Here is a 12262-nt window from a genome sequence, read left to right as displayed (position 1 = left end):
CTTTCGAACTGCTAGGTTGGCAGGAGCTGGGACCAAGCAACGGGAGCTCACCCCGTTGCAGGGATTAGAACCGCCGACCTTCTGATCAGCAAGCCCTAGGCTCAGTGGTTTAAGCACAGCGCCACCTGGTGGCTTTCTACCTGTGGCCTATTTTTCAGTGTGGTGGGTAGGGACCTGACTGGGCATGGAGGTCTCCCTTGAGGGCAGGCCTAACTCAACAAACAATGTATTCAGCCACTTGGGGTGGCAGCATATTTAGAGATGTCCCTTAAACAGCCTTATGCAAAATGGGAGGGCACACCCTGGAATCCTTGGCAATGTCAATGAATACTAAGACCACAAACTCTGTGGTGATGACGATGTGAGGAGTCTCAGTCTGGGTTGCGCCTCTCAGATTGCCATTGTGCCAGCGCTTTGGGTGGCAAAACATCTTGAGCTAGTTTGCTGCCCAGTGCAATAAATTGGGATGCCAGTTGGCACAGGCTCGGCTGCTTGTGTCTGTCACAGCCATCCTAAAAGTTCCACCTGGTTGTGGTGGTTGTGTAAAAGTGTGGTGTAAAAATGAAGCAAAACAGTGGAAGAAAACAGCTTCAGGCAGATTAAGTTTCACTGAGCAAAATAGATATTTTATATAACTTTCTTTTGAGAGAAAGGACCATACATAAGAAAAGTCACAGAGGGTAGGGAAAGATATATAAACATGGCACTTATAAATATACAGTATGTACAACTTAAATATGTATATAAAGCATCTCCAGCAGTCTGTTTTGTACACAACATTTATTGTGTTATTAAATTAAAAAAGAAAAACATGGGGCGGGAGGGGAACAGTTTAAAAAGGAACAAGAACTCCTATGCATCCCAAAATATTTCTGTTAAAATCTGTGACATTAGGATCAGAGGCTGAAAATGTAACTGCAATCCTACACAACTACTCAGAAGTAAAAGCCATTGATTTCAATAGGATTTACTCCCAGGTAATCAAGTCTAGGATTGCAGTCAATCTTTTTTTTATAATAATAATAATAATAATAATAATAATAATAATAAATTTTTATTTATACCCCGCCCTCCCCAGTCAAAAACCGGGCTCAGGGCGGCTGACACCAACAGAATTACAATAAAACATAAAAACATTTAATGGAATGAATAGGTTGCTGCAGCTGTAGTAAACTGACTTAGTTGCTACCAAAGCATGATTCCACTCACTTCATCCTTTTTGCATAAAAAATACTTACCATTATTGGAAAAAAAATGTTGACCATTTGTGAGGTAACAGAACAAGAAGTTCATCTCTCAAAATGTGTTTAGAAAATTCAAAAAGCAAAATAAGCAATCACGAAGTTCATCCAATTGGTCACATAAACCACAATGGGTTCCATTTTGACCTGATGGCCAAAAATAATCTCTTGTCAGAGTGCGCTTTTATATTCCATGTTGCTTTTGGTCCAGCATGGGTGACCGGGGGTGGGCAGCATTGTTCTTGTGGAGGGAGTACAGATGGGGTGGGGGTGAGCCTTCTAAAGCAACTCACCCCAAGGACACAAAGTCCTGTTAAACAGAATCTTCTCTTGATGTATTGCTTCATAATGAAGGACAACGGTATCCTATGAGTTTTGTTGAGTTTTCCTCCCGAATTATTCAGAAGAGTGACAGGGAATCTGTTTCAGCCCTTTGCAAGCCATATTCCATGATTCACACCAGGCCCCTAGGAGCTGCTGTTTGCTTCCCACCCCCACCACCATGGAACGGAGGGAGAGAGGGTGGGGCCAGATAAGAGAGGTCCTGGGAAGCCTCCGAGTGTCACACCCAGCCTGGGGACCAGAGGTTCCCAGTCTCTGATTAAAACCAACCAACCAGGGAACTTTCACTACAGAGGGAGAAAGACTAAAATGTCTCCCACATGCTTCCTGCCTTGTATAAATGCTGCCCCTGTATGGTGATAAGAGTGGCGCGACCATACCATTTCCTCCAGTTGAAAAATGCTTCTTCAGGAACTACTACTGGCAGTGTTAGAGCAGCAGCACGGTCTCCTTTGGCTAGCAAGAGGGTTCTTTTGCAGGTGAGTATCTCACCTGGCTGCCCCTTCGCATATCCTCTCCTCCTCCTTTCTTTGCAACCACATCAAGCCAACAGATGTGCACTGTGCTTTCTTAATTTTTTTCCCTTTTCAATGAAAGGCACCTTGGGGATTCTTTTGCAGTTGAAAGGTGAGGCATAATTCAAATCCAATCCATCATAGCTTCCTGTTTTTTCTGTACCTCTCCGGTGGCTGAACGAAAGGGCATTTCCCCTCCTTCAGAGAGAGAGAGAAGTCTCACCGTGGGCTGAGATGAAGAGCCCACAAAATGGAAGGGGAACCGACAACAGTTTAAAAACATATAAAAAATAGGAACATGAAAAAAATTGCTTCATTCCTGGCACTTGTGTGGGAAAAGGACCTGCCTTTTCTCCAGATTAGACAATCCTAGGGGAGCCTCCCTCCCCCCCCTCTCCCAAATCAGCCTCCATCCTCTTTTTTTCCCCCTTTCAAGAGAAAACCCAAACAAACCTCTCCAAAACCCAGCTCTGACTTTCAAACACTTTCCAATCCAGGGATCACTTCCTAAGATTCTGAGTCAGTCTGTTGCTCTCGATGCAAAAATTAAAAAATATAGCAGCAAGAATAAATATTAAATATTTTCCTTTAAAAAAGGAGTCTTTTTTATAATACTATATAGATCAAAAATTAATAATGATAAGACATTGGCTGCTCCAGGAGTCCATTCAGTCTGCTCTGTAAACATTCCTTTAGCTGAGAATTTGGAGGGAAATTAAAATAAATTTCAGGTGGTAGAGTCCAAGGCTTGGAAGAAGGGTTTTCTTCAGACCTAAAAATGAATATGAAAAAGGAAGGAGAAGGGGAGGAAGGGTTAGAACAGAACACAATGACTAAGTATTGCCTTTTTGCCCTCCCCCCCTCCCCAAATCTAAGTGAACATGTTTCCAAGGAAGGAATTATCCCTGCCAAGTCTAGATTAATCATCATGCCAGATAGGATCCCCAGGTAGACTGCTGCTGTGCCTGGCGTGTTGCTCACCCAAGATTTTCCTGGAGAAGCCACTGATAAGCCTCCAGTCCTTTGCCCTGCCCAGCGCAAAATGCCACAGAGAAGGTAATGCACAACAGCGGCTGCTCACATTCCCAGCTCCCTGAAGGAAAACTTTGTAAGGACCAAGAGCTGCGTCACCAGCAAACCGGCAAACCAGCCCAAGATAAGGAGGGAGGAGGCTTGCAGGCACGGGAAGGGGGTCCAGATTCCGGGTACCACCAGCCCTGCAACAGCAGCCATTTGGCATTTCTAAAACCTGGATCTCTGTGAAATTTTTGGCTTTTCTTAATTTTGGGCAGATAATGAATATTGTGATTCTTGCATCTTTTTTTTCATGTACAACTGACCTACCTATCCAGGATGACTGAAAAAATACCCACTGGTGCAGGGGTACTGGGGGCAGAGAGGTGTTTAACCATCATCTTACAAGGTAGAATAGATATATTTAAAGTATTCTCAGTTCTCTCTTCAGTTCAAAGCTGGTGCTGTAGAGTTGTTCCATATGAGCAAATAGTTCGGCTCAAGGTGTAAATAAGAAAAGGGAGTTTCTATATATATATAGAACTCCCCAGCCCAGCAGTAAATGTCAGGGGATGGCCAACTGTGTGTACTCACCTGTGAGTTGACGTCCTCACATCCTCTCAGGTGCCACGCCAAAAGATGAGGTTAAATGCCTCTGAGGCCAGGAGTACAGTTGATTTCCCTAACAGAAATTGTTTGGAGATTGCCTCTAGGAACACTATATTGCCCCTTTCTGCAGCCTCCCAGAGGGAGCTCTTCCCAAAAGCTCCAAGAACCCTAGTTTGTTAACTATTAGTTCCTGAATAAGCATAAATTTTAATAATGAAGACAGACATTGGGAAGAAGACAGCAGAACTTGAAGAAGGGCTCTCCTCCCTCCTTATGGTCCCTCCTTGTCTCTGTCCTGAATGAGAAGAGCCAGTCTGAGGAATAACCACTCTTAACAGGGTTCCCCCCCAAAAAAGACACAGTGCTGCGGTGCATCTACCAATTATCTGACAGTATAAGGCAGCTTCCTATAGGAGGGTTGGAGCAGCACTTGAGAGAACTGGAGGACAAATCAGAGGTGAGGGAAGGGTCTCAGGTGCCACTGCAAGAGGTGGACCATACCGAAGCAAGTCACCTCTGCCTAAGAAGAGGTGACAATGCATTTTAAGAAAGAGTTCAATCAATTTTTTTCCACTAAGCTTTCCCAAACTGAGCTAATAAATTTAACGTAGAGTAGCTGATAGTACCACACACCCAAATGCCGCGTCTTCTGAGGCAAAGGTATTCTGCAATACCACACCAAGAAATGATGGCCGTTTGGATGCCCAGCATCCCTCTTGCACAAAAATCCAGGATTGCAAGGCCCAGAAAGCTGCCTTCCTGGAGCACCTTGTGGACTTCTAGAATGCATGACTTTATCTGCCTTGTTACAGATGCTATTGAAGCCTTTCTGCATGTACGTACCTTGCAGATAACAAATAATGCAGGATCTCTTCCACAAGGACCTGTCCTGGAATTCAGCATCTTAATGTAGCGTGTTTGACACTTTTCTCTATGGATATTGAGTCTGAAGACAATGGTGGCAAGACTGGATCTTGAGAATGGTGAAAAGGAGAATTTGCTGTGGGCTTGAGGACATATTCTTAGGAATTATGCCACAAATTGGATTGGACAGAAAGAAACCCAACTGTGATAATCTTCTAACCTTTGAAAGGTGTACCTTCATATACAGCCAACAGAGTGTCACTGAGAAAAGTGGCTTAAATTGCTGGATGGTAATGGATTTGCTTGTAAAAGCTCTGATTTCAGCAGGTAACCTGTGAGCCAGGGGAAGGAGACTACTTGGCTTTAAGAGTCAGTGTACACAGATTGTATGGAACTTCCCCATGCCATGCTTGACATGTTTTCCCACAAGGTGGTACAGTTGCAGTAAGACAGAGGGGGAATTGATCTGCATTGATCAAGCACCAGGTTTATGAGACTGGAAATCCAGGGGAGTTGTACAAATTGCACAACGCTATTTATGGTTTGGCGTGCTATGTCCATGGCGTGACCTGGCGTGCTATGGTCCATGGGGTCACGAAGAGTCGGACACGACTAAACGACTAAACAACATTTATGGTTTATGCCAGTCAGCTAGAAACTGGAATTAATGCCTGGATAGTACTTTGCAAACTCTTGGGTTCAAGAGAAGTGTGGCAGACAATTGCATGTATATCAAGGGGTCAGGAGACAAACATGAATATTGTTTATCATTTGTGGATGATATTTTATACGTTGTGAAGACTGAGAAGCAGGTCAAAAGCTTTGCCACTCAGCTAGCTCTGAAATTCAAAGTAAAAGATTTAGGACGTGTGCACACCTATCTTGGGGTATAAGTGCACAGAACCAATGATGTTTTCTGCTCAGCCAGAAGGGTGAAATTGTTCAGTTACTAGAGAGATTGAATATGAAGAACTGCAAAGGAGCAAGGGCTCCAGTAGAGGCTGGTTTCCTCAAAGGGTTATAATCTGAGGAGAACTCAAACTTTGAGTAACCAGATCTCTTGTTGTTGTTGTTTAGTCATTTAGTCGTGTCCGACTCTTCGTGACCCCATGGACCATAGCACGCCAGGCACTCCTGTCTTGCACTGCCTCCCGCAATTTGGTCAAACTCATGTTCGTAGCTTCGAGAACACTGTCCAACCATCTTGTCCTCACCAGATCTCTATCTCTATCATTCAGCAATAGGTAGTTTGTTGTACCTATCTCAGTGGAGCAGACCTAACATCTGCTATGCAGTAGGTGTCTTCAGTAGGGTGGTAGCTAACCCAACCAAAATGGGATGGCAAGCTGTTAAGTGTGTTCTTAGGTACATGAAACATACGCTGGATTTTCCCTTGAAACTATCTTCCTCAGGTGAGGAAATGCTGGAATGTTTTACAGTGAGTGGGCTAATTTGCCTGATAGAAAGTCAATAAAGTTGTACCTTGGAAGTCAAACGGAATCTGTTCTGGAAGTCCGTTCGACTTCCAAAATGTTCAGAAACCAAAGTGCGACTTCAGATTGGCTGCAGGAGCTATTAGAAGCCATGGAAGTACCGTTGGACGTTCGGCTTCAAAAAATAGTTCGCAAACCTGAACAGTCACTTCCGGGTTTGTGGAGTTCAGGAGTCAAAACATTCGAGAACTAAGCTGTTCGAAAACCAAGGTACGACTGAAAAGTATAAGGTAAAGTAAAGGACCCTACTGCTGTTAAAAGATATGTTTATGTATGACTTTCTCTTGCAACTGGAATAGTAGATAGTTGAGAGATGCAGAGCCATGTATTTAGTGCTCCCATAGTAGAGTGATCACTATTCTCAATATGCTTCTGATCATCTGGCAAGATCAGATATTGAGAACACTTTTCAATGGAATAAAACTGATGTCCTTTCTTGTATGACAGCCTTATCCTTATTGGCACAAATGCCTTTTACAGCTCTTGATCTCATGAAATTGTCCAGTTCCATTTTAACACCCATTCAAAAGATCTGGGTTTTGCAAGTTGCCGCCTTCTTCTTCTTCTTCTTCTTCTTCTTCTTCTTCTTCTTCTTCTTCTTCTTCTTCTTCTTCTTCTTCTTCTTCTTCTTCTTCTTCTTCTTAAGTTCACAATACATTTGTCTTCCTTCTCATTCTTGGAACTAAGACAATAATACAACAGTCCCACCCTCTTCCCTCTCTGGTCTTGTGGGCTTGTCTCTTCTGAGTGGTACCCTCCAATAGCAAGTCTTTTTTGGCGGGGGTGGGGGGCTAGTACTTTGTGCTAAGGGATATTACACACATTTCATTGGTGAACTTACAAATTCTTTCATGTGAGCTGGCCTTATGCCAACCTCCAAATATTTTAGATTACAATTCCCAGTGCTTATGGGACCTGTAGTCCACAACAGCTAGTGTAACTGAGTGTTCTCCATATTTCAGGGAACCAAGACCACCTCCCTCCTACTTGGCCCTGAGGAGACCCCCAGAGCCGTTGCCATGATTTTAGGGACACTGATGCTGCTGGGATCATCTCTGGACCACTTTACCCCATTTAGACTGATATCAAGTAGCCTGAATGATAAAATGTTGATTTGGCTGTGAACAGAGCCTGTGAAATCTTCCTTTCCAATGGTTTCTGGCAGGGAGGAAAATGAGACTATTGGAGACAGAGGTCTTTTGTTTTTCTGCCAGGGCTATGAGCAGCTCACAAAAGAGTCTCTTCTGAAGATGCCATAGTTTAAAAATGCCTATAAATGAAAGATAATGCTGCTGGTGTACACCCCAAGCCTGCAAAGTTTAAAGCTTCAACCCTAGGAAAAGAGGGGAAGAAAACAAAACAGGGGGGGGGGAGAGAGAGATGGGTTTCTATACTCATGGGAGCTACCACAGTCTCACTACACTGTGCTGGCTCTCTGGGCTCTGGCCTGAGGTGGTATGGTATTGCTTGGCCATGTGCAAGATGTGAGAAAGAAAAGATAACTGATGTGGTCAGAGTTGATGCTACCTTACAGTTGTGTGTTTGGGTAAACAATGACTTAGGAGGAGGAAGGGCTCACCTTCCCACAGTACGCCTTGGCTCATCTGCCTGTTTGAACCCCCTGCCCTCTTCAGCTGAGGCTGTGTAGTGTTCCTAGAGACAGTCTCCAATCAATTTTTCTTACACAGTCTGCCTCCTACAGTCCCAAGAGGGATTTTAGCACATCATTTGGAGGGACACCTGAGCCAAGCTGGAGAGAAAAACCTTGGACTTACCGTGGAGGTTCCTTGGTGAATGGAGCGTATCCTGGGTGGGTCACTCCTGCTGCTTGCTCTGATGTATGGGACCATGTAAATCAGCAAACTTTATTCCTTCTGATGAGAGGAGGGTGTGTGCCCTCCCCCATTTGTGGATATAATGAAGCTGGTGTAACTGTCACTCTACAGCTGGAAATAATCTTCAAAACAATAAAACTCCCAGGGAAAAAAGCTCCCTGAAGCCCTAACAGAGAAAAAGAGGGCCAGGAAGAGTCTCAAGCCCAGGACTCAAGCTGCTCTGCACTAAAAGCTCTGTGGGCCAAAGCCCCCCCCCCAATTGTCACACAGGTGGGCTTAGCATACCCTCGTCAGGTCCAAAAACTAGATGCCTTGGTCAACAAGAGGATGATTAAGATAGCTTTTTGCCTTTTTTAATTTTTCAAAGCAGCTGGGCTGGAGAAAGCATAGGAAGTAGAACTGTGGATATATTAGGCTAGTTGCTCTTTCTGCTCCTTTCATTAGGAATCTTGAGGTAAAACTGCTCACTTTGTTGCTGATGATGTACATGTACTGGCTATTGCCCTGTATATACATTGACACTATTCTCCTGGACCCACATCCTCTGCATCTGAACAACCTGCTCTTCCACTGATGGAGAAAGAAGCATTGGTACTACTGTGAAGGTGTTTTCTCATCAGTTGATGATTCAACATCTTCAGGACATTCTAGGCATAAAGCAGGTACCTCTGGCAGAGATGTTCTCAAAAGTCATCCTTGTAATTCAAACAGAAGCTAACATAACACTGTGGATGGGCAATGTTGTCTTCTAGGCTTAAGGAGAAATGACTTGTTGGAGTAGCTACCTCCCCAAAAGCTGAAGATGAATCTTGGATGTCTTTGTTACATACTTCTTCCAATGAAGTTTGAAGGTTCATTGCTGTCAAAGCAACCACCCACCCCCTTGTGGAACAATGAGTTGTGCCCCCAGAAGGAGCAGGAAATGGCTACACCTTGAAGTCATGCTGATACAGAGAGTGAGAGGTAAGAGGTGCTTTGAGTACACAACAGTATTGAAACTAAATTTATAACATGACACCTCTCAACAAACACAACATGAAAACAAACACAACATGAATGTTAACATAATATCTTACATTAACCACACAACCTTAACTGTTGAGTCAATTGATGAATCCTTTTTAAGAGAAGAAACCTGTCCCTTGGAGAACATGTCAATTCCTAAGGGAGAGCCTTCCCTGATTATTTCAGCCACAGTTGATTTCTCCTTTTGAGCTTATGACTGCTGAGGTATTCTACCTGTTCTATACTTGCTGGGGGGTGGGCTTAGCAGTAGTGGTCTAGGTTCTATTTTGGAACCTCTGGTTTCCTTGCATCAGAATTGTGTACAAGGGGTGAAGGAAGCCATAGGACACCTCACGGGTCATACATTCTTTTCCTCCTTGGACAGAAGGCAAGGTTTCTTTTTATCTTGGTTTCTACCAACACTTCCCCCAGAGCTTCCTCCCCAAATGACAGAGTGCTAGAGTAAGGTTGACCTTGGAACCATAAAGTGATCAGCCTCAGAAAGCTTCAGCAAGCCTGTGTGCAACATTTGTTCTCCTGAGGGAAATCACTGGCCATAAGGATAGATGTTCCCCAGAAAAAAATAGAGATAGCAAAAGCCTACAAGAACTTTGTTCTCTCCCATCCTTGGGAAGTATAGTGCCCAAGAGTGCATCCTCCATTGCTGAGGAAGGGAGTGTTTCCATATGTTTGACAACTCCTTATACATGAGGGGTGAGCACCAGTCCCTGTTTATGGCTGAAGGCATTGGGGAGAGGAATTATATGGCCAAGACGGGATGGGGAATTTCCAGGTTGCAGGGTCTACCACTTGCTCCAGAACCAGACACCACTTTGATCTAGGGGCCAAAAAAAGCCATCTGTCTGAAAAAGGGGAGCAGGAATTTCATTCCTGGGTGTTCTTCTCTGTCCAGTAGGGGAGGTACCCCAGGGCCATCCCCACCACTAAGGATCTCCATGGGCAGAGCTCTCAGACTGCTGGGCCATTGATACATGAGTGGTTATACAATCCCTGGATGGAGAAAGACCATAATTCATGCTGCATAGCAGCCCTTCTGCCTACTCCTGCGGAGCTTCACTCTACTTATTTTAAAATTATGTATCTTATTTTTGGGGGAAAATAAACTAAAAGCAACTTACAACAATTATATATCAAATCAAATCCACAAAATGCATTACACACAAAAATACAAACAACATAGAAAACTAGAACTCCATAAAACCAAAACCAAAGACAACATTGAGAAAGGAATGACTGCCATGCTTCAGATGGGTTTGGTGCCAGTGGGCAATGAGTGATTGGAGGTGCCACCCTCTGATCAGGATGCTACATCTTCTAGAATGGACACGGGCTGTTGCCTCTTTCAACACACCTGAGCCTTACATTGGGCTCTCCTTGATGTCTTGGCTGTGTATGCCTTTCCCAGTTCTCCCAGCCCTAGTGAGGCCTGGTAGGTATTTTTTCTCCATATCAGGGTTAATGTGGGTCAAATTCTGAGGCATTGCACTAAAAAATTAATGCATGGTGATGGGGGGAGCCTTGCGCATGTCCTGTCCCCATGGAACAGGCAGGACCAGAACTGCAGGGCATGGGTTTGCCTCTTACCACAAGGGATAAAGTTTGCTGATTCACATTGTTCTGCCAGGAGCAAGTGGGAGGTATAACCTGTTCCAGTATACACTCTATTCACGGATGGAGAATTTCATGTTGAGATTCTTGATCCTGAAATGTTAAGGCTTGCATTTTTTTTTTAAATTTAACAGAAGCTTTTGTACCATCCTTGTCTGTGACAATTAGACTCCTGTATTATTCTGCTACTTACACATATTTCTACAAGGAAATTACATCACTTTGAACCAGTATTGAAAGGTTTAATCTCAGCAAAAGTATGACTATGGATGGGTAAATTGTTTTATCCATTCAAGGCATGCATCAAGGAAAATAAATAATTATTTTGGCTTACCCACATTATTTGTACAAGAGCTCGACCGTCGAGACTTCCTGTAGAACTCATCTATCACATCAGTGTAAAAGGAGCCATGCACATTTAACTTGTATAATAAACCTCTTTCTGCTGCTATAGTGGAAAGCCAGGTAGCCACTTTTGGCCCCTGTGTGTTTCCTGCCCCATAATGTTAAATTGTGAAACTCACCAATAGCAAGTTTTGAACATACCCAGAACCGGCTGCATCACACAAGGGTGCGATCCCAGGTGTGTGAGCTACAGCCTGTTCTAGGTCTTGGCCATCAGTCAATACCTGTTCACCGTTCACAAAATCCCCATTGATGTCCAAATTAATTAGAAGTTAACATCAAGGAGGGGGCTTGTATATTCAGATAATATTGAGAGCCACTCCCCCCCCCCCAGTATAAGAGAACAATCTCAGAAAACGGCCAATTTGGCCACAGATCTGAAAGTGGCGTGGCTGATATCAGTCAGTCAGGTTTGCCTTGCTTGTAGCCGCTGGCCATTACAACATACCAATTGGAAGGATTAAACATAGTAGCTTAAAAAACAAACAAACCTACAACCCTAGTAAAATTATTAACATCATGGCTGTTAACAATGAATTTGATTTGATTTTTGATTTGATTATTTATGCCCCAGCCACTCTGCAAAACAAAACACCGCTGCAATCCTACTTCCAGGTAGGTGTGTATAAGAATGCAGCCTTAATTGTGTAAAAAGATAAATAAACAGCACATCACTAATGACAAAGGAAATGGTCTGAGTGGGCCAAATGGTCCAGAATATCTCTAAATGACAAATGATGACCCTATGCAGTCAAATCATCTATCCAAGCAGAGCTCTGTCATCAGCATATGGTTCTTCCTTTAGCTATGACTTGTGCCATTCTGTTAAGGGTAGAAGATCATTTCACTTGCAATTTGAGAATCCTAGTACTTCATTTATGTTTGGATCTCTCTGCCTGAAACTTGTAGTAATGTTCTTACCCAAATTATTGCGCCTTTAAAAACCACTATCCAGCTTGCCTCACCAGTTCTAGTCACAGAACTGAATAGATTTTACTCATGTGTTTTGAAACATGTCTGCCATGCACCTCACACCCACTTTATCACGTTTGGCTTAGATAAACCAGTTGTTTGTAACATCAGTCATGTTTCATAGTTAACAAATGCATGGACTTCCATAATCCGCAGGAGTATGATACCTGATAAATGCTTCTTTACAAGAACTGAATCCTTTTGTCCCACCTGGCGAATGCATCCTTTTAACTGTGTCTTCAATGGCTTGGTCCATTGGTATCCTTCCAAAGATAATTACGTTGTCCAATCTGTTCAGAACATCCACCACTTTGGGTGTGTGTGTGTGCGTGTGACCT

The 12262-nt window shown here is 43.5% G+C and overlaps 1 protein-coding gene across 2 annotated transcripts in view; it reads right to left on the bottom strand.

Annotated features, from left to right (window-relative positions):
• Nucleotides 1–599: 599 nt before the first annotated feature.
• DLL3 (delta like canonical Notch ligand 3) overlaps nt 600–12262 on the bottom strand; it is a 122004-nt gene continuing 110341 nt past the window's right edge. For both annotated transcript variants that reach the window (XM_088672859.1, XM_035116867.3), the window contains one exon: nt 600–2870. In XM_088672859.1, coding sequence (XP_088528985.1) covers nt 2865–2870 — 6 coding nt within the window. In that variant the 3' untranslated portion in view covers nt 600–2864. The remainder of the gene's footprint in view (nt 2871–12262) is intronic.

The sequence above is a fragment of the Zootoca vivipara genome, chromosome 6 (genome assembly GCF_965207765.1).
Source record: "Zootoca vivipara chromosome 6, rZooViv2.hap1.1, whole genome shotgun sequence".
Taxonomy (NCBI): Eukaryota; Metazoa; Chordata; class Lepidosauria; order Squamata; family Lacertidae; genus Zootoca; species Zootoca vivipara.
Note: the sequence above shows the minus strand (reverse complement) of the source record. Positions and strands in the feature narration are given on the sequence as shown.